A 20,067-nucleotide genomic window follows, 5' to 3' on the forward strand; every position below is an offset into this window, starting at 1 on the left:
TGCTCTGCTCCAGTGCTGGTAAATGGAAAGGACAGGTTCTCTTCAACCACTCAGCTAGTCCCAAAAATATGTAGTCCTCATCTCCTTGTGGTGTTAAAAGACCTTTTTTCTCCCATCGTATGCACACATTCCTTTTAAAATTTCTTCTGCAGAAGGATTGATTAATAAAAGAAGTTTCTTCTGCAGGGACTAGAAAGGGAGATCTTGAGTAAAATGCATCTGCTTCAAATCTGAATGTTTTATTCTTTCAGTGAGGACTGAAGAGGAAGAGTCTTGTCCTGCGTTACCATAGGAAAGACTCACAGGGTGCTAAGTGTATTATTCATATTATCAGCCTGTTCTTGCCAACACTGAGAATAATAGAAACATGTTACAGTAATTTAGCCACTTGTTGTATGCACTGCATATAGATTATTTTTGTGTGTTATTTTAATCTGTTCTGAATCTGTCAAATATGCGTATGAAGTTTTAACATAAATTGATTTAATCTGAGCTACTCTGGTTGATGTTTTGTCAGGCATGAAGGAGGTCTGAGGACTGTTTAGTTTATTCATTTTTTTAATCCTTTCTCTCCATCCCCATTTACCCTCCTTGGTTAATTTACTTGCTTCGTTACGAGTTTGTCACCTGTTTTTGTGTGACTAGGGGTACGAGGACTGGCTGAGGCACAGAGCTGACAACGAAGTGAACAAAAGCAACGTCTCCATTGTCGAAAATGCAAAGCAAGTGCAGAAAGAGAGTGAAAAAATCAAGGTAACTGTTAACAGAGAACTTGAGCGGGTTTATCACTGAAGCCAATGGGAACATGAGGGTGTGTGGTGGGAGGTGAGGGCAGGGGAGGAGGATGTAAATCAGTTGGAGCTGCCCCGGTGTCCTCACTTTTGGATGGGATTGCTCAGGGAGCTGTTCTCAGTTAAGGAGTGAAGCTGCCTTTGTCTGATCGCTTTTGAAAAGCTGTCATGCAAACGCTGTACTGGGGCTGACAAGTGACAGATCTGTCAGCGTTTTGCACTTCTCTGGGACAGACAGTCCTCTTCTATTTCCAAATCTCCCAAGGACACCAGGAAAGTACACTAGCTTTGACGTTAATTTATCACACCGCACTTCAGACAAGTACAGAGTCTTTTTTTCCATCAAGATTTAGCAGAGAAATAAATACCGACCGTGCCCCGTGGGTGCTGGGCTGGTTTGACCCGTGGGGCTGTGAAGTGATGCTCGGGGACCCATGCTCCTCTTGAACCTCAATTTCCCTTTTAGCCAAGGTGATTTGTCTTAAGCTTTGAGAGAAGCTAAATCTGTAACCATCTAATAACAACCGAGAGGGCTTTTCATGTAAACGTTTCCTTTTTTTTTTTCCAGGTTGGAGACATAGTAGAAGTGAAAGCGGATGAGACCTTCCCCTGTGACTTGATATTTTTGGCCTCGAGTAGTGTTGACGGGACCTGTTACGTCACTACAGCGAGTCTTGACGGCGAGTCCAATTTCAAGGTGATGGGGATGGACGGGACGGCGTTCGGCAGCCGCTGCTCTGGGGTGCTCGGGTGCCTGGAGCTGCTGCTGAAGCCGGTGCTTGCACAGGAGCGTGTGTGATTAACTGGAGGATGCTCCGTGGAGCCCATACCTATGGCCAAAGGGCTCTATTTAGAGCTCTTCCCTCTGTCTGCTCCCAGTGTGTCAGCACCGAATTTCCCTGGCTATTGTTTGTTTTCAGTTTTATCTCCAGGAGCCTTTTCTTCTGGTGTTGCCCCAAGTTGAATCAGTCTTTATTGATACGGCTTCGCTGCCTTATAGCCCATCACGGGAAGTGTGTTAGTGCTCCCTTGTTCCAGCTGCACGTTGTGAGGTTTGGTGTGCTGGTAAATCAGTGCTGCAGCTGCTGCAGCTCCCTTTCCACTGCCTGCCAATACCTCTGTTATTTAACCAAGCTTTTCCAGTGAGAATGGGGACTTTTTGAAGCAGTATGTCTGGATTCATTTGGGGAATTTTTCATCAGCCTGAGAAAAAACATCTGCTCTGGATTTTTTTTTTTCCTCTCTCTTTCCCTGAATCAAGAAGTAAAATTTAATATTAGTCTTTCTCAGGATAAATCTCATCTTCAGTTTAGTTTATTTCTTTATTCATTCCCCCCCTCCTTAAACTAAGAGAAACAACAAGAAGAAACATATATGCATCAGAAGACATGAAAATTTATTTGCACTTTTGTTTGACAAATATTTGTGCATATACTAGCAACTGCAGTAGTTTGAGTGGAATACACTTTAAAATGACATGATTCACTTCAATGCACTCTGGAGTCAGCGGGAATACCATTGTCAGTCTGTTATGTATTGTATGGGGTCTGCGGCTCATCTCTTTACGGGCAGCTGTTAATTGGTACTTGAAATCTTGTGTAGGAGCTGGTGCACTGTACTGGTTCCACTAGTGAAGAGGAGTGGAGCTTTGAAGTGGCTTGAGGCTAAAAATAGATAACCATGTTAAACAGGCAGTTGCTTCTTTGTGTCAGGTGTATTATATGCGTGAGTTCACATAACTCTTGCGGAGTCTTGGCTCTTACTAACTTCTGGGTCCATAAGGGCAGCGCTGAATTTCTATGTTTAGCACTGTGGTGGCTTTTTTCCTGGTTTGTGGATTCTTGTAGGTGACTGGGAGATGTTTCCTATTTCTTGATGAGATTAAGATGAATTTGAAGGGGAAGGGAGAATAGAAAAGAAAGTGCTGTTTGGTAAATAGGTCTACCATTAGGAACCAGGGTTTGCTGCGAAAGCAGTGTGAGGGAAGCACACCCAGGTACTCGCAAAACCTCATCTTCACCGATATCTGCTGCCTGCTTGGTGGGAATTTTTTGGTATGTGGGGCATGTCAGGTTGAGGTATGGGAAAGATGCCTGGTTAAGTGAAACTGGAGCAGAACTATAAAAGGGATTTGGCAGGGCTCTGTCTTTGAAGCGCAAATCTGCAGTCATATGTTACCTAAAAGAACATGTGTTTTCTAAATACGCTAAGGGACTGAGGATGTGAAGATCGTGGAACTGATTAGGAGGCGGCTTTGAAGTATCACTCGGTAATTGCGCAGCGTCCATGGTGACGGGAGCAGCGGATGCAGAGCCCCACACCGGGGCTGGGTGTGGGACCGGCCACCGCAGGAGCGGTTTTGAGTTGTGTTTCACAAAAGCTGTGATTTATACCAGAGACAAGTGCGTGTTTGTATGTCTGCTTTCAATACAAAAAGCCAGGCAGGTTAGCAAAACGGCACAAAGGTAGGTATTTTTAATGTTGTGACCACAGCGTGTGTAACGTAACGGTTCCTCCCGGGATGCGCAAGGAGGGGAATGCAAACATAAGGAGTGGGGGGAGCTTTTTAATGGATTTGTTTATGAAGACGGATGGAGGCAGCCTGCCGTGCAGCCTGCCGTGACTTGGAGCTCTGAGTAGCTCCTATAAATAGAGCCTGGAAGGCAGCAAAGCGGATCCTTCGTGGGCTTTCCAGTTAATTGTGAGAGATGAACCTTTTTGCAGCAGCTGCTAAAAATAGCTTGGAGTCTGCCAGTGCTCTGCCTGATCCCTGGGCGCTGGAGCTGGTGTCTAATTACCTTCAAGAGTGGCTCGTCCCTTGGCCCCAGGGCAGCTGCAGCCTCCCCCAGACCCCAGCTGGGGCAGCAGCAAGTGCCTGGGGAAAACCCAAAAATGCTGCTTTTCTGAACACCTTACCTTGCAGATATCCAGCAGCTCCTTCTTGCTGTTGTTTCTCTTAAGCTTATTGACTTCAGTGTCTAGCTTACAGATGCTTCAGCTGTTATGTGGGAGCAGCGCTCAGGCTCGGGTGAGCTGCTGGTGCCTTTGCATGGTGGTATTTTAAATAACGGGGTAAAACATGGGCTGTGTTGCTGGGGACTCATGGTGACACTGTTTCTGCTTCTCTGCCCAGACTCACTACGCCGTGCGGGACACCACCGTGCTCTGTACGGATGAAGCCATTGATGCCCTCACCGCCACAATCGAGTGTGAACAACCACAGCCCGACCTCTACAAGTGAGTCTGGCCCTCCATGTCCCTCCCGCCTGTCGCTGCCTGGTGTTATGTCCCTGCAGACACCTGAGCATCATCGATTAAGGGATCTAATAAGTTACAATTCAGCAAAGCAAAAGACGTTTTCTTTTCACCGGAGACTGAAAGGTTTCTTGAGGCAGCAATAAGCTGCCAGGCTTTTTCCACATGAGGATGACAAGGTTGACACTGCACTTCTTCAGGTCTTGTTTTCTTTGCAGCAAAACCTCCCTGCTACAACACTTGTCATGGTGTAATGAGCTATTTTTTGTAAGCTCAGCTGGTCAATGTGCCTATTCTTTGGCCACTCTGTGTCTCACGTAAAATGCATTGGGCTGGATGACTTCCAGGAGTGGTAAAATCCCTTGAAGGAGCACAGTCAGGTACTGCTGCTCTGCTGATGGATTTTTCCATAATACAAGTTTCTCATATGTTTTTTATTGCAGGTTTGTTGGAAGAATTACCATCTACAGAAGCAACCAAGAGCCTGTAGCCAGGTTGGTCTTGCAGCCGTCTCGCTGGTCCTCCTCAAAGAGGCCGGGCACCTGCATCAGATTTCAAGGATCTGAACTTGCGCTGCCATCTTTTGGAAATGGTTATTTTTCTTTAACCGTTCCAAATATTTCATTCTTAAGGGAGACCTGCAGTTGATTTCTCTTCTTAGGCTCTTCTGCCATTGTGTGATTTGTTTGAGCCCCTCTTGGGGAAGCAATGAAGCACCGCCTGGTAACATCCTTCCCTGCTGATGGGCAACAAATTTACCAGGCAATTGCAAAATACTGTTTTTTCAAGGGAAAGCAGAAACTTAAGCATCAATCAGAGTGTTTCAGGAAAAAAACAGCAAATAACATAAGTAATCAAAATTAGATGGCTGTTACTGGAGTGGTGCTGACTGTGTTTAATGCTGTGGTGGATCTACCTGGACCATAGAAGCAACAGAGGTCATGGGTGGAAGTTTTGAAGTGAAATAAAAACATAAATGGGTGCAAAATAAGCAGTTAGCTTTGGTACCATTGATTGTGCTGTAATGGACAGGTTTTCGATGCTTTAAAAATCAGGTTTTTATATAAGTACTGGAACATATTAAGTCTGAACACTTTGCACTGATTCCTCCAAAGCCTTGCAGATAATCCCCCATTATATTTGAAACTTTGAGCAGCAAGAATAGTCAGTGTAACATGAAATGGAAATATAAGTGTATAAAGAGAAAAATTAACTTCAGGCAATGCCCAATTTAACATATAAATCAAGTAATTAGATCTAAAGAACATCTATTTAGCTTTATAATCTGTCTCTGGGCTTCAGTAATAAAGCAGTTTGAATGTTCTTTGAGTGATGTAATGTTGTAACTTCTTGTGTATTTAGGTCTTTGGGTCCTGAAAACCTGTTGCTGAAAGGTGCTACCCTGAAAAATACCAAGAGGATTTATGGTGATCAGTTTATTATTATTATTATTATTGACAAATGTAGGTGCTCAGCGCTAAATCTAGAGAGGGCAAATAGTTTTCTGCTGCCTGTCTGCCCAGGCTCTCCAGTTGCATTTGGTATGCAAGCTGATTGCATGTTGACAGGGTGAAATTTGGAGATCCTGGTTCTGTCTGCAGTGCTGGCAAGCTGTGCATGTTGTGCTAAAACACCTCGGCAAGCTTTTCTGTTTGCTTGAGATACAAAGAGTTGTTCCCAGATCCTCTGAAGATGTGCTGGGGTCACAGTCCCAGACGCCACTGATTGAGGGTGATGGCTGATGTTTTTCCTGACTGTATGTGGTCCATACACACCTGCTCGGTGCTCTGGGATATGTGCAATTACATTACTTAGCAGCCTCAGAGGCTTCTGTAGTTGAACAGTCCTTGAACAATGCCTTGTTCTTCAATTGGGATTAGAGTTTCATGTAAAAACTGATGCCCCTTATGGCTTAAGTGCAGGCTGGGTCCCTCTGGGGCTGCGCATCCCTTATGAGCCCTGTTTAATTCCCTGTAGGAGTTGCGGTCTATACTGGAATGGAAACGAAAATGGCTTTGAACTACCAAGGGAAATCTCAGAAACGGTCTGCTGTAGAAAAGTGAGTATTTATAGCTGGCAAAAAAAATCGGTAAAAACTGTTTGTTGTTTTTTTGGTTGTTTTGTTTGTTTGTTTCATGGATGACTTGTATAGAAATAATCCCCAAATCCTGCTGCCTATTGTTTCAAATGCTCTCTGATTGCATAGAAAATCTGTATATTTGCTTAAGCATGCCTTTCAAGAAGCTGCATCATTTAGTAGCGCTCTTTCTTTAAAAGCAAAATTAAGAAATATTAAAATATATTAACTGACTCTGAATATCAGAACTGTCAAAAGCACTTGTTCTGAAATTTCCTTCTTAAAAGTAAGGAAGTCTTGTTCTTGCTTATTTGCATTTCTCTATAAAAATAACTGCAAGAATTTAAAAAAGAAACCTGTTTTTCAGATCTATCAACGCTTTCTTGATAGTGTATTTGTGCATCCTGTTGAGCAAGGCTACTGTGTGCACGACTCTGAAATACGTCTGGCAGAGTAATCCATTTAACGATGAGCCTTGGTACAACGAAAAGACTAAAAAAGAGAGGGAGACGTTCAAAGTAAGTGGATTAGTATTTCAGCGCCTCCTCCAGCTTTATTTATTCTGGCAGTTTTATTTAATCTGACGATGTCTGCTGCCAGCCCTGGGGGTCCTCTTTGCTCGCTGGGAGTGCTGATGTATCCTTCGGGCTCTCCTGCTGTTTGCGTTTCTGTCCTGCTGCTCTTGTGCTTGGTCATGGTGGTGCTTGGGTGGAGCAGGGCAAAGCGTAAATAAATATTATATTACAGAAATGCAGCAGCCGATTTAACCTAGATCCTTATCTGACCTTGATCTATCTTTCAGCTTTTAGTAGGTAAACTGCTCCTTGTTTCTAGTTATTTGAGATGAGAGTGGGTCTGTATGATCTTAGGACAAATATACTTGAATAAAACATCGACTTTGTCACTGCAAAGCAGTGAGATGTACTCTTGTATTATACTCTCGTAGATCTGCAGAAAACAGTGATATTTTCTGCATCAGAGGAAGATGGAATTTGGCTCTGTATGTTAGCTGTATTCATTTTCAGGTTGTTGAGGTTTTTTTCTGTTTAACCTTAGAGGAAAAGCTGTCAGAAGCCCCAGAGGTGTTGCTGTAAACTGCCTCTGAGTTATGGCTGATGGGCACTGACTGCATCTTCTCCTGTTTCCGTTGCAGGTCTTGCGGATGTTCACGGACTTCTTGTCGTTTATGGTCCTCTTCAACTTCATTATCCCCGTTTCCATGTATGTTACAGTAGAGATGCAGAAGTTCTTGGGTTCCTTCTTCATCTCTTGGGACAAGGAGATGTACGATGAAGAAATAAAAGAGGGAGCGTTGGTGAATACCTCAGACCTGAACGAAGAGCTCGGACAGGTCAGAACAGGCTCTGTTTGCATCTGCTGGGGTGGAAATGTGGATGGAAATGTTCTCCGTGATAGGAACCCTTGTTGTGGCAGTCCCTCGGGATCCCCTCGGGACAGAGCTTCAGCCAGTTTGGTGGCACTTTCCATTTAATGTGATTCTACTCGCTCTGTGAAAGGGATAAGGTTATAAATAGTGCATGAAAGAGCAGGAATTGGGTCATGCCAATTGTTTCCATATTGGGGAATATCAGACGCAGCACTCTGCGTGGCAGAGTGTTTTGCTTTCACTGCCTCAATTAAAAATTAAAAATCCTCTGTCTGTGTTCTCTGGGCATGAAGTGCTCATGCAGCCATGCTGCTGCTGGCTTTGCTGTGGCAATTAGGCAGCTCAGGCTTCCCTTTTGTATCTATGTCAGGAGAGAATGAGTGGGGGGTATGAGTAGTGCCTACTGTTTTTTATTTTGCTCAAAAAGAAAATAAAAAAAGAGCTTGGAGTAGCAATCACTTAATTTAAATAAAGCACTGAGATGAACATCCCCCAAAGGAGGCAACAGAGTTGCGGCAGCTCTATAAGTGCTGGGAGCCTATAGCATAAGACCCAATAAAGAGGATAAAGGGAGAAAAAGGTCTTGGAAACAGGTTTTAAGTCTTAAGGAGCTGCCACCTGTGCAAAACCACTGAAAAACAAAGGAGCTGCTCTGAGGAGCCAAGTGGTAAAGCAACGCAGTGGTGTAACTCTTGTGGGGCACCTGCATCTTTCTGAGGGGCCAGATTAGGATAGCAGCACAGTACTCTCCGGCATTGGCACAGATGCACTAAAATACCCCAGCATCTCTGGTTTTGGGGGACTTCTTCCTGCCTGTTTGCTTCTAGGTTGAATACGTCTTCACGGACAAAACTGGGACCCTGACGGAGAACAGCATGGAGTTCATTGAGTGCTGCATCGACGGGCACAAGTACAAAGACTGCATTTCAGAGGTGGATGGCTTCTCTCAGACCGATGGACCCCTAAAATGTTATGGCAAAGCAGAAAAGGTAAGAAAACTGTGTGTCGATGATTGTCAGGGTTTTGTGGTCAGTTCCTGGGTGGGTAAATACAGCAGAAGCTGTGGGGGTGGTGCGTTTTGTTTAAAAACGTGCATACGCAAAAATCACATGCAAGCACTGCGAGGTGGGCTGGGTGCATGGCACTAAGCTGGTACTGAGCCCTCCGTCCCTCCTGCCTAGAGCCGTGAGGAGCTGTTCCTGCGGGCGCTCTGCCTCTGCCACACCGTCCAGATCAAGGAAGCTGACCAGGTGGATGGGTTGATAGGACATCCAGAACGCAAATACACCTATATCTCCTCTTCCCCAGACGAAATTGCCTTGGTGAAAGGTGCAGAAAAGTAAGAATACAAAGATGCTGTGTGTTTTTTTTAATTCCCTGTTTCTGATGGGAGGGAAGTAAGGGTTATCTGAAGGTGAGGGCAGAGGTTCTTTTGCTGGAGCCCCCAGGACCATGTGTTTTAATCCCCAAGAAATGGAGACCAGTTACCGTGTGCATATTGCAACCTAATAGCTTCCTTGGTGTGCACCAGCAAAATGGATGGGTGACTTTTATCCAACTCCTGTTGAATCCTGCCCAAGGTGCTCAAGACCAGGTTGGATGGGGCTTTGAGCAACCTGGTCCAGTGGAAGGTGTCCCTGCCCATGGCAGGGGAGTTGGTACTAGATGATCTTTAAGGTCCCCTCCAATCCAGATCATCCTATGATTTTGTGCTTTGCCACCCCCTAGGTTTTAGACGGAAGCTGTTGCAGCTGTGTACTTGCTCATGGCTTGTAAATCTGCTGGAGACTCAGGGGACCATGTCCAGGGGCTCTCGATGTCTGTGCACTGCAATGCCCAGCTCTCCAGGTCATGGCAGTAGTGCCAGAACATTGTAGCAGGCTCTACATGGAGCAAGCAAACATCTAGCTGAGCTTTTTAGCTCCGGCTCACTAACTGCTCTGCTCTCCTCTGCAGTACAAGAACGTTGTTAACATATATGTGCCAATGGGTGTTTTCAATGTTGTTTTGTCCTTTTGTTTGTTGACAGGTATGGTTTCACTTTTCTAGGACTTCAGAATGATTTCATGAAAATACGAAACCAAAAGAACGAGACTGAAATGTAAGTGCTGTGGGGGCTGCCGAGAAACAGGGCCCTTCGTGCTGCACCGGCTCCTGCTCAGCTTAATTGTGTTGGGTCAGCGTGACCAAACTGGCAGGGTCAAAGCTGTTCTGCGATGGCTGTTAGACCATGCCAAGCTGCCCAAAAATGCCTCTCCTTTGTGCTCATAGCTCAGAGGACATCCAAGAATCACTGAACTAATCCCAGCCCTCCCTGAGACCTTCTCTTCACAAGCAAGTTTCACGTCTTACTCCCCTTAGGGGGAAACTTCTTATTTCAGTGCCAAGGACAATGTTGCTGCCTGCTGAGCCCCTGCCTGGCCCAGGGCTCCGTGCATCAGTGGGTGAATGGAGCCAGCCCAGGCTCTAACCCAAAGCTTGACTGTCTGCTGGGAGGTTTCACATGTACATCCACATCCTCAACCCCATGCACAAAGCAGCAGTGGAATTTATTTTTTTTCACTCTGTTTTCTTGTGCAGTTGTTGTAAAAAGTACATTGCTCAGTGGGTGCTTCTGCTTTTAGGGTATATTGATTTTTGCAGCTCGTTGGTAGTGATTTTCTGTCTTAAATAGTTATTTTTCTTTTACTGAGCCTAGCTTTGGTTTTTTAACAGGTACCAACTTCTCCATGTGTTGAACTTTGATCCTGTCCGTCGCCGTATGAGTGTCATTGTGAGAACTACCACAGGTACAGTTAAAATACATTTCTTGACTCCCATACATATGTGCACATGTGCAGAAATATAAAGCATGCCCTCTTCATTCCTGTTACCCAGAGAGGCTAAGTGATTGGGTTTTCTAAGCTGATCTAATTAAATTCTCTACTAGGTCTGGTTGGGATAGAGTTAGTTTTCTCCATAGCAGCCATTGCGGATGAGCAGCAGATAAGAGGAGGAGACAGGGATAGGGACAGTGACCCATGGCTTGCTCCCTACTTGCCTTGTTCCATCCTGGAAGTACAAATACAGGGGGGTGACGTGAGACCTTCCGCTGGGTGGGATGGGTTTTCATGGGGATAGCAGATATAGAATTCAGAGGTCACCATCCTCAAATTTCAGTCCTGTAAGGTAGAGGATGCTGGTTTTTCTCTCTCTAAAAAGGTTGCGAAGGCTTCTAAGTAGGAAAAAATATATTGTTCTGTCCAGCCTGTTGCAGAAAACTTGCTCAGAGACAGGTAGGGACACTCAAGGTCCCAGCCTGTGGTCAGGCGAGGTTTTGCAAGGGCTAGTGTAAGGCCACTTCTGGTAGGCAGCTGGGCTTCTAGGAGTTCCTCCTTTAGTCCTGCCAGATTTTCTCCCTCTGCATCATTTGCTGGCTATTGAAGCTGTTAGGTCTGTCTACAGCTTGTGAATGCTATAAACTATTTATAATTCGCTTTCAGGAAAGTTGCTTCTCTTCTGTAAAGGAGCAGACTCCTCTATTTTTCCAAGGGTTCAGCAAGAAGAAATCCAACAAACGAAGGTCCACGTGGACCGCAACGCTATGGTGAGCACATGGGTGGAATTTGGCTGGCTCCTGAGGTCAGGAAAGCCTTATTCCAAAAATAGGGATGTGACCTTGCTTTGGAGGGAAGTGTTGAAAATCTGGGTGTCGGTTCACATTGTTTTGAAGCCAAGCTTCTTTCCTTTTCTGATACTTTGGCTTCCAATGTTTGTTTGATTTTTTCGATGTACTTATATGGTCTCCATCACAGTTGTGTCTGAGCATCTCTCAAGCAAGTTAAAAATAGAAATAACAATAGCAGGCTGTTTTCTCCAGTGGGAGAAGTGCCTGGTCCCCACCGTCCCTGCTGGATGCACACTCTTGGCTCTGGTCCTTCTTAGTTTCTTTCTGCCATATTACATGCACATAATAAGCATAACTGTGGTTACTCTAATGGGAAGAAATTACTATATAGAGACAGAGAACTGTTCTTTTGACTCAAGCCAACAAATTGTCATTGCCATCAGGGTCAGTACTCTCAGCAAGCACTGATGGTGGAGAAAAGCACTAACCCTAAAGTGAGGAGCTGTAGAAAATCTGGTTTTAGGGCACTTGTCCACTTCATTATCTTTCCTTCCCCCTACCAGGATGGTTACCGGACACTTTGTGTGGCATTCAAAGAACTAACTCAGAAGGAGTACGACAAAATTGACAAACAACTTAGTGAAGCTAAGATGGCTCTGCAAGACAGGGAGGAGAAGATGGCCAGGGTGTTTGAAGACACAGAAGCAGACATGCACTTGATCGGGGCGACTGCTGTAGAAGACAGGTAACGAGGTGACCACCACCACTGATACTGTGATACCTGTGGTTTCTTCCTGATGTTGCATTGTGGAACTGAGCAGCCAGGCAGATGCTGGAGGTGTCCAGGGCAATTAATGACTCTGTGGCACAACCCATTACACAGTGCCCTAGTTGCTAAAATTGACTGGTGTAGCAGGAATTAGGATTTGTTAATGAGACTACAGAAGTACTCGCGCTTCTGGAGAGTGAACTAAGCAGGCAGCATTAATTTGCACATCAAAACAAATTCAGTTTTGCATGCAGTTATAGTAACTGCATGTGTGAATTAAACTTTTGCTCTTGACTCTTAGATCTCACAGTATAAAGCGGTATATTTTTTTTTGGCTGCAAACAAGAATTCGGAATAGCTGACATATAATCCTTATTCCTGTGGTAGCGGTTTCTCCAGCACGGGGGAAATCAATTAACTTCTCTTGAGCTGATATTTCCTACCTGCAAAATAAGTTTCGTATAGATGAAGTGTGGGCCAACCTGAGAAGTGATGTTTTGCTGCTGCTTGCAGGCTGCAGGAGCAGTCGGCAGAGACAATCGAAGCTCTACATGCGGCTGGCATGAAGGTTTGGGTGCTGACAGGAGACAAAATGGAAACTGCTAAATCCACCTGCTACGCCTGCCGGCTCTTCCAGACCAGCACCGAGCTGCTGGAGCTCACGGTGAAAACCGTGGGCGAGAGCGAAAGGAAGGAGGATCGGCTCCATGAGCTGCTGATGGAGTACCATAAAAAGCTGATTCAGGATGTTCCCAAAAACCGGGGAGGCCTGAAGAGGTAAGTGAGCAAGAGAACCCAGTCCGTGCACGTTTCATATGCGGGTGCAAAAATTATAGAGAAATAGGGACCATGGCATCCTGGGGTGTATTACAAGGGGGGTGGTTAGTAGATCGAGAGAGGTTCTCCTTCCCCTCTACTCTGCCCTGGTGAGACCACATCTGGAATATTGTGTCCAGTTCTGGGCCCCTCAGTTCCAGAAGGACAGGGAACTGCTGGAGAGGGTCCAGCGTAGGGCAACGAAGATGATTAAGGGAGTGGAGCATCTCCCTTATGAAGAAAGGCTGAGGGAGCTGGGTCTCTTTAGTTTGGAGAAGAGGAGACTGAGGGGTGACTTTATTCATGTTTATAAATATATAAAGGGTGAGTGCCATGAGGATGGAGCCAGGCTCTTCTCGGTGGCAAACAATGATAGGACAAGGGGTAATGGGATCAAGCTGGAACACAAGAGGTTCCACTTAAATTTGAGAACAAACTTCTCGGTAAGGGTGACAGAGCACTGGACCAGGCTGCCCAGGGGGGTTGTGGAGTCTCCTTCTCTGGAGACATTCAAAACCCGCCTGGACATGTTCCTGTGTAACCTCACCTAGGCGTTCCTGCTCCAGCAGGGGGATTGGACTGGATGATCTTTTGAGGTCCCTTCCAATCCCAAACATACCGTGATTCTGTGATACTGTGATGTTGTGGCCCTGGGGACTGGCTACTTGCAGACATTGTGTCTGGCTCCTTCACTTTGCTTATCTAGTATTAGTTTTATCTTAATTACAGATTTCCCTGAATGAAGGTCATGTGTGAAATCCAAGCTTTTAAGATTGCTAAGCCCCTCAAAAGGGATGGGAAGAAGATAAACATGAAAGCAATTTATTTTCCACTAAGATGATACAAGTGGCTAGATTGACTTTTTTTTTTCTTTATTTCAAACATGTTCCTTGTTGTGTCTCAGAAGCTGGACGTTGAGTCAAGAATATGGCCTGATTATAGATGGCTCGACACTGTCACTGATACTTAACCCTTCTCAGGACTTCAGTTCGAGTAATTACAAAAACATATTTCTACAAATCTGCTTGAAGTGTACTGCAGTCCTCTGCTGCCGGATGGCTCCTTTGCAGAAAGCACAGGTATTTACTCTACTTTCAACCGTCTGAAGTGCATCGTTAGGTGATGTGATGCACTTTTAATCCGTTGGCTGAGACTTGACCTGATCGTCTTAACCAGCTGGGACTTCTCCAGGCTGTATGTAGGCCTCTGAGCTCCAGAATGTGATGGAAACACCCCAGTCTTTCAAATCTGAACGTAAAACCTTTGTTTAATATGCTCGCAGGAAGCCACAAACCCAAACCAATTAGAAATAAACAAAACCCTCTGTTTTCTTTTTTCCTTTCCAAATTTGTCAAGTGGAGTCCATGACTTCCCACACCAGCTGTTGGAATCTGAGCCTAATAAGCAGTGTGTTTCTGCCCCTCTTCCATGGGAGGTTCCCACCCCCGAAACACCTGAGAGGTGCCGTCTTTGGGACAGTGGTCCTGGCAGAAGGGAAGGGTGGGATGATGCTGCTGCTGCTGCCTGGGATTTGTTTTTAAATACCATCCTGCAGCAGCTGGGTCTTGGCTTTTGCTCTGGTTGGTGACTGCCAAGGAAGTAATGAGGGGTTTTATTAATCTGAACTCTCCAGGTGTTGTTTGGCTGCTGTAGGAGCCTCATTGCATGTCCTGGAGGAACTTTTGCAGGTGGGGCAGTTGAAGGGTTCTCTGGAGGTTTTTTAACTGATTTCTGATTTTTAACTGGTTTCTGCTGCTATCCTTTTTTTTTAAAACCTTTTAGATTGTGCGAATGGTGAAGAACACAAAAGGGAGCCCGATAACACTCTCCATAGGGGATGGTGCAAATGATGTTAGTATGATTTTGGAAGCACATGTTGGAATAGGTGAGACTCCCGGTAACACCCGTCCGACACCTAAGACCTGTTGCTGGGGTTCACTGTTGAGGCGCAGTTAGTATTTCTGATTGCACGTGTCTAAACCGATCCCACTGAATAATGCAGAAAGACTGCTGTTGCTCTCTTTGGAGCCGGGGTTTGACTCCAGATAAATGGTTGGTGTCATCACTTACTGCCTTTGATAATACCACTCTCTGTGATAAACTGCAGATCATCTTCGAAAGCTCTATGGACAAATTCAAGATGGCAAAGATTGCTTGCGGGTCAGAAAAAGAAAAGGCATAAGTAGCAAACTGATGGGTGAATACTGGCAGTTGTTGCAAAAGCAAAGCAATGAAAATACCGGACTTCATTAGGGCTAACTTTGCAGCTGCTGGTAACGCAACTCTGGGGATGCTCAGTTATGTTGTGTCTGCCCTGTCCGTATGACTGACATCAGGCTGGAAACTATCCTCTTCTGTGCAGATTGGTGTCAGAGATACTGGAGATGTTTTTAATACCACTGAAGAAGGGTCAATGGAAGAGAAAGGGGAGCCTCTGTATTTGGTGCCCTCTAATGAATGGGTTCCCAGTGCTGTTCGTTTGGATGTGGTTTCTGAGTGAACAAAACTGTCCTGTCTTCAGCTCAGCTCTGCAGGGATGTCCCAGGTGGCTGAGCGTCTGCAAGGAAATAACTGGGCTGTGTTAGATGCGTGCAAGCCCGTGGGGAAACCAATTCCTTATCTTTTTGTCAGGTTTGCTTAGATGCTCTTCACCACACTCTTACATCGGAACTCAGACAGCAACCTAAATATAGCTTAAAAACTCCAGAGGCAGGTCTGATTGTTGTGGAGCCCAAACCATGGCGAGTCTTGCAGCACATTAGTGTTCTGCTATTCTGGGACACTTAAAAGGGAAACATGGCTTTTGTCATGTCTTGGGATGCTGGGTGATGTGAACAAATCTAGTGGGCAGCATCGGTCTGAATTCCAGTCCCTTAGGAATTAACCCCTTGCCACGATTCTGTCTGCAGGTATAAAAGGCAAAGAAGGACGACAGGCTTCCAGAAACAGCGACTATGCTGTGCCAAAGTTTAAACATTTAAGAAAACTGCTACTAGCACATGGGCATTTATATTATGTGAGAATAGCACACCTTGTACAGTATTTCTTCTATAAGGTAAGGATGTGTGTGCAGCGTATTTCTTTGTTTATGCTATGGGTTTCTTTGAAAAAACAGTAAACAGGAAAAAAAATGTATAGGTTATTCTGTAGCTCTGTTTTCCTTCCCTGCAAGAGGCTGTGTCTGTCAGTTGAAGCAGTGCTTACAGGGGAACATGAGTGTGACTTTCTTTTAGTGTCTTCTGCAGATACTAACTGCTCACTGGGTTAGTTATGTGCTTGGTAGACAACAGTGCCCTAACTTGTCCGATATTGTAATATGTCTGATGACAGGAAAAATTATTTGGATTTACACCGAGCAGTCAAGCCCTTCTCTGTTAACCATTTGTCTTTTGTTTCCCTAGAACCTTTGCTTCATTTTACCGCAGTTTTTATACCAGTTCTTCTGTGGATTCTCACAGCAGGTAACTTCCAGTAACGTGTCTGTAAAGGCAGGATAAAAAGCAAGAGATGCAATGAGGCTTCCTAGCAGAGACTTGGCTTTTGGCATCCTGTCCCTTCCTCACCTCGCTGTAGAGGACAGTAGGAACCAGCCTCATTGCTCAGCATCAAATCTAGAGCATAATACTTTTGAGATACATAACTGAAAGGAAAGGAATGTGAACACAGATAGACACCTTCCTAACATAACAAGAGAGGAGTTTAGCTGGTATGTCAGTACCTAATTTGGCCACTTCTCCCTCTCTTAAGAGAAAAACTTTTCGAAGACTTCCTCATCTTTTATCCTCTGCTACATTTCCCCGCATTAAAGGTGTCTCTCTAAAGGAAGAACAGTTTGTTCTTTTATGACAGCCTTTGAAAAAAGACATGCGACTAGTCTTACCGAAGCCTTGCTTAGTCCAAGTGAGCGTCAGGGCAGATCCGTGTGGCCGGTGGGCTCATGTGCTTGGAGACAAGAGCTTTGACTTTTATGTCAACTTTATGGGCTTTTTTGTCTGTTTGGGCTCGAAAGTAGCAGTAAGCAAGAGTAAATGATAGGAGAGAGTTCTCTGCTTGTCTTAAAAAAAAAAAAAAAGCCACAGTTCCTCTATAACAGTCTGGAGAGTCACAGGAGACATCAAGTATATTAATAGAAATAGCAGCACAAGAGCAGCTACAGAAAAGGTGTGGTGAGGGCTGTTTAATCCCATTTTTCTGGAGATGAGACCAGCCAGATACAACACGTCCCAGTGGTGGGAGTGAGGCCCCAGCCATGCATCCTGCAGGTGCCTTGTCTGCCCAGCATCGCACAGAGCGTGACCCTGTCAGATGAAACTGTCCTGTGTGCCTGTGACAGAGGGATAAATCTGTAGCGTATGTACAGAGGCAAGGGCTGGAAAGTTTTAATCTCTTTGTAGGGAGAGTTTTCAAGTGGATTTTGTGTCTCATATTTACCCCTTCTTCCTTTTTTAAGCCGCTGTACGATGCTGCTTATCTGACCATGTACAACATCTGCTTCACGTCGCTGCCGATCCTGGCGTACAGCCTGCTGGAGCAGCACATCACCATCGACAGGCTGACGGCAGATCCACAGCTGTATATGTAAGTACCACGGGGCTGGATAAGACTCTGCACAAGCTAGTTAACCATGGTTTAAGTTTTGTTGGTGCAGGAGTGTAAGCAGATGAACCTGGCCTGTGTTGGTGATGGGGTCACTGTGAACTACAGGAAACGCTGTTTCTGTCCCTGCTGGCTCTGCTGCTTCTGCAATAGTGCTGAGCAATGTCCTGTTTACTGCCTATTTCTGCTTATTTATGCTTTCTAACAGTATCTGGTCTAGCACATTGCACTGCTGTGTCTCTGTAAAAGATAAACTGTAGGTGGAATTCTTCATCCCTAAGAAAAATCAAGCTGCAAGTGTGGCCAGACCATTCATTCATTTGTGTTAACTTTGAGGCAGGCAGTGGGAGCCAAGCATATGATAGAGCATGTAATGGATGGAGGGGAGGTCTAACTTACAGGAGTAAAAAAGATCTTTTCATTTTCAGAAAGACAGATGTTTCCCGAGCCCAGCTTGGACAGGTAGTTTCTCACCTTGTCTAAATGGATATCCTCACGCAGACTGCCCCTCCACAGGCCTAATCCCCACATCAGAGCCTGTTACGGGGGAACTCTGCTCTTCGATCCACATGCTTAGAGTTTTCTGCCATGTTGCCCAGGAAAAGGACAGTTTAAGAGCAGACTGTCTCTTTTTGCATTGCTGGTTGCTTTCTCTCCTTCCTTGGTTAGAATGGGGAGAGGCTTCAACCTCCCCTGAGAACCAAGATGCTGCCTGTCTCCCCCCCACCTCTGCCCACACACATGTTCAAATCAGCAAATGCAACAAGGGCTGTAAGGCTAGGGAGGGGGCATAGGTGCTTTTGAACTAAGTACTCAGAGCCATGATTGATTAGATCTGTGTTCCTCCAATCATATGGCAAAATGCCATCACGTGTACTTTTAAATAAATTGCTAACTGAATATCGTGTGGCACAGACCAATAATAACAGGCCCTTGTTCATTCACCTGGGAGCTGTCTGATCTCAGGGGCCTGTCTGTTGAGGGAAAAACAGATTAAATGTGCAGGCAGATAGCTTTAGTTTGAATATTCATGACTGTGCGTGCGTTGCTGAATGCAGAACGGCCGCTGCGCCTTTGCGTGCGGTGCTGAGTTGCTGCAGTGCGGATCTCTGGTCTGAGGCGCCGTAAAAAGCCTGTTTATGGTGAACGCTGCAGGACATCATTGTGAACGCAAAACGGCTCACAGTGAGGAAGTTGGTTGTATTTTCTCTCCTTGCAGTAAAAGCCACAGTCTGGTTTATCTGTGCTGCTTGCTCATACCCAAATTGCAGTATGTTAGAGCATTGTCACAGCATCATCTTGCGAAGCATTCAGTACCGTTTTGTTCTGGAAACTGAAATTACAGGACACCAGTTTGCAAGGCGCATCTTGCTGAAAGCAGATGTATTGCTTTAATAGGAAGAAAAATGAGAAAAGAATGAGGATTTTTGATTTTGCCATGGATGTGCTTTTATCCCCCATCAATCTTCAGATTTTAAAGAAAGTAATAAGAAAGGATTATGATGCAGGAAACGTTTTTTAACTCCTTCCTGCCCTGATGGTCGCCCTGCACCCCCTGGGATTTGTGGGTGATCCATGCAGAGCTCTGCCTGTAGCGCATCCTTCTGCTGCTGCCTCTGTGCCGGATCTCATCCTATATTCAGCCCAGAGCCTCCTGCTACAACTCCTGTGTTAAAAACACCCACCGTACAATTCAGGAGGTTATTTTCAGCCTGTATAGAAAAATAGTGCTTCCAGGAATGGGACTTTTTGCAGAGCTTTTTTTAAACGAGGGAGTTTATGCATTCAGTAAAGAGGGAAACAATCCGTGGATCTGCTGCATTCTCTGCGGCTGCTCTTTAGCACTGCCCTGGTTTTAAAATTCATCAGTTAATGTCAGATAGTGCAGGCAGTGCGGGGGCTGTGGGAAAGGCCAGGACAGCACTTCAGCTCTTCACTTTGGGCTGCCTTGGGTTTTAATCCAAGTTACTGAGAGGAGAAGGACAAAACAAATTAATGTTCTGAACCTCTTATGTATTCAAAGAGAGACTGTACAACGCCTTCATACACAAGGTGTGAACTCTGGGGTTGTCCTATGCAGGGGCAGGAGTTGCACTCAATGATCCTGGTTGGTCCCTTCCAATTCGGGACATTCTATGATTCTCATGGCCAGCAGCTGCATACGCCAAATGTTTTTTATGTCCCATATGCTGGCAGATATTTATGTGGTTTACATCCTTGACTCCTACAGCCAGGGCTTGCTCCAGAGCCCATTGTTCACCTGGCTGCAAGGGGCTTTGTAGCGCATCCTAAACGTGATGGTGATGTTCTTGTTACTCCATCTCTTGGCAGGAAGGTTTCAGATAATGCGATGTTGCAGTGGAGGCCGTTCCTGTACTGGACCTTTCTGGGTGCCTTTGAAGGACTTGTGTTTTTCTTTGGGGCTTATTTTCTTTTTCAAAATTCATCGTTGGAAGATAACGGAAAGGTAACACCAAGGAAAAAAAAAAAAGATGAGTGTTTCTGTTGCGCACTGCCTCTTTTATATACCTGGCAGGGAATATCTACATGCTTAATCTGTGTGGTGTGTCTTGAGTCTTGTCTGATGGTGTAGCCTTGCTTATGGTGTGATTCTGCAGCAAATGCTTGAAATAAAACATCTTCCAAATCGCCATGGAAACAGGGCAGAGCTGGTTATACTCACTAGGTAAAATAACTAGTCTTATACCCAGCTTTATTCCAACCCAGTGAGCTTTGCACAGTGCTCTTCCACTCTTCTGCGTGGCCCAG

General features: G+C 45.2%; 1 protein-coding gene across 8 annotated transcripts in view; it reads left to right on the forward strand.

The window, feature by feature from the left end:
* ATP11C (ATPase phospholipid transporting 11C) overlaps positions 1–20,067 on the forward strand; it is a 55,448-nt gene that overhangs the window by 23,298 nt on the left and 12,083 nt on the right. For all 8 annotated transcript variants that reach the window (XR_010475625.1, XM_065077499.1, XM_065077501.1 and 5 more), the window contains exons 5-25: positions 646–753; positions 1,360–1,488; positions 3,925–4,028; positions 4,490–4,540; positions 5,409–5,473; positions 6,024–6,105; positions 6,491–6,641; positions 7,277–7,474; positions 8,338–8,499; positions 8,692–8,849; positions 9,540–9,611; positions 10,226–10,299; positions 10,993–11,096; positions 11,681–11,862; positions 12,400–12,663; positions 13,607–13,781; positions 14,485–14,587; positions 15,612–15,757; positions 16,104–16,163; positions 17,153–17,280; positions 19,630–19,765. Coding sequence is in view for 7 of the 8 variants with exons in the window: in XM_065077499.1 (XP_064933571.1) it covers positions 646–753; positions 1,360–1,488; positions 3,925–4,028; positions 4,490–4,540; positions 5,409–5,473; positions 6,024–6,105; positions 6,491–6,641; positions 7,277–7,474; positions 8,338–8,499; positions 8,692–8,849; positions 9,540–9,611; positions 10,226–10,299; positions 10,993–11,096; positions 11,681–11,862; positions 12,400–12,663; positions 13,607–13,781; positions 14,485–14,587; positions 15,612–15,757; positions 16,104–16,163; positions 17,153–17,280; positions 19,630–19,765 (2,652 nt within the window). In the remaining variant the exon portion in view is untranslated. The remainder of the gene's footprint in view (positions 1–645; positions 754–1,359; positions 1,489–3,924; positions 4,029–4,489; positions 4,541–5,408; positions 5,474–6,023; positions 6,106–6,490; positions 6,642–7,276; positions 7,475–8,337; positions 8,500–8,691; positions 8,850–9,539; positions 9,612–10,225; positions 10,300–10,992; positions 11,097–11,680; positions 11,863–12,399; positions 12,664–13,606; positions 13,782–14,484; positions 14,588–15,611; positions 15,758–16,103; positions 16,164–17,152; positions 17,281–19,629; positions 19,766–20,067) is intronic.

This window comes from Columba livia, chromosome 12, assembly GCF_036013475.1.
Source record: "Columba livia isolate bColLiv1 breed racing homer chromosome 12, bColLiv1.pat.W.v2, whole genome shotgun sequence".
Taxonomy (NCBI): Eukaryota; Metazoa; Chordata; class Aves; order Columbiformes; family Columbidae; genus Columba; species Columba livia.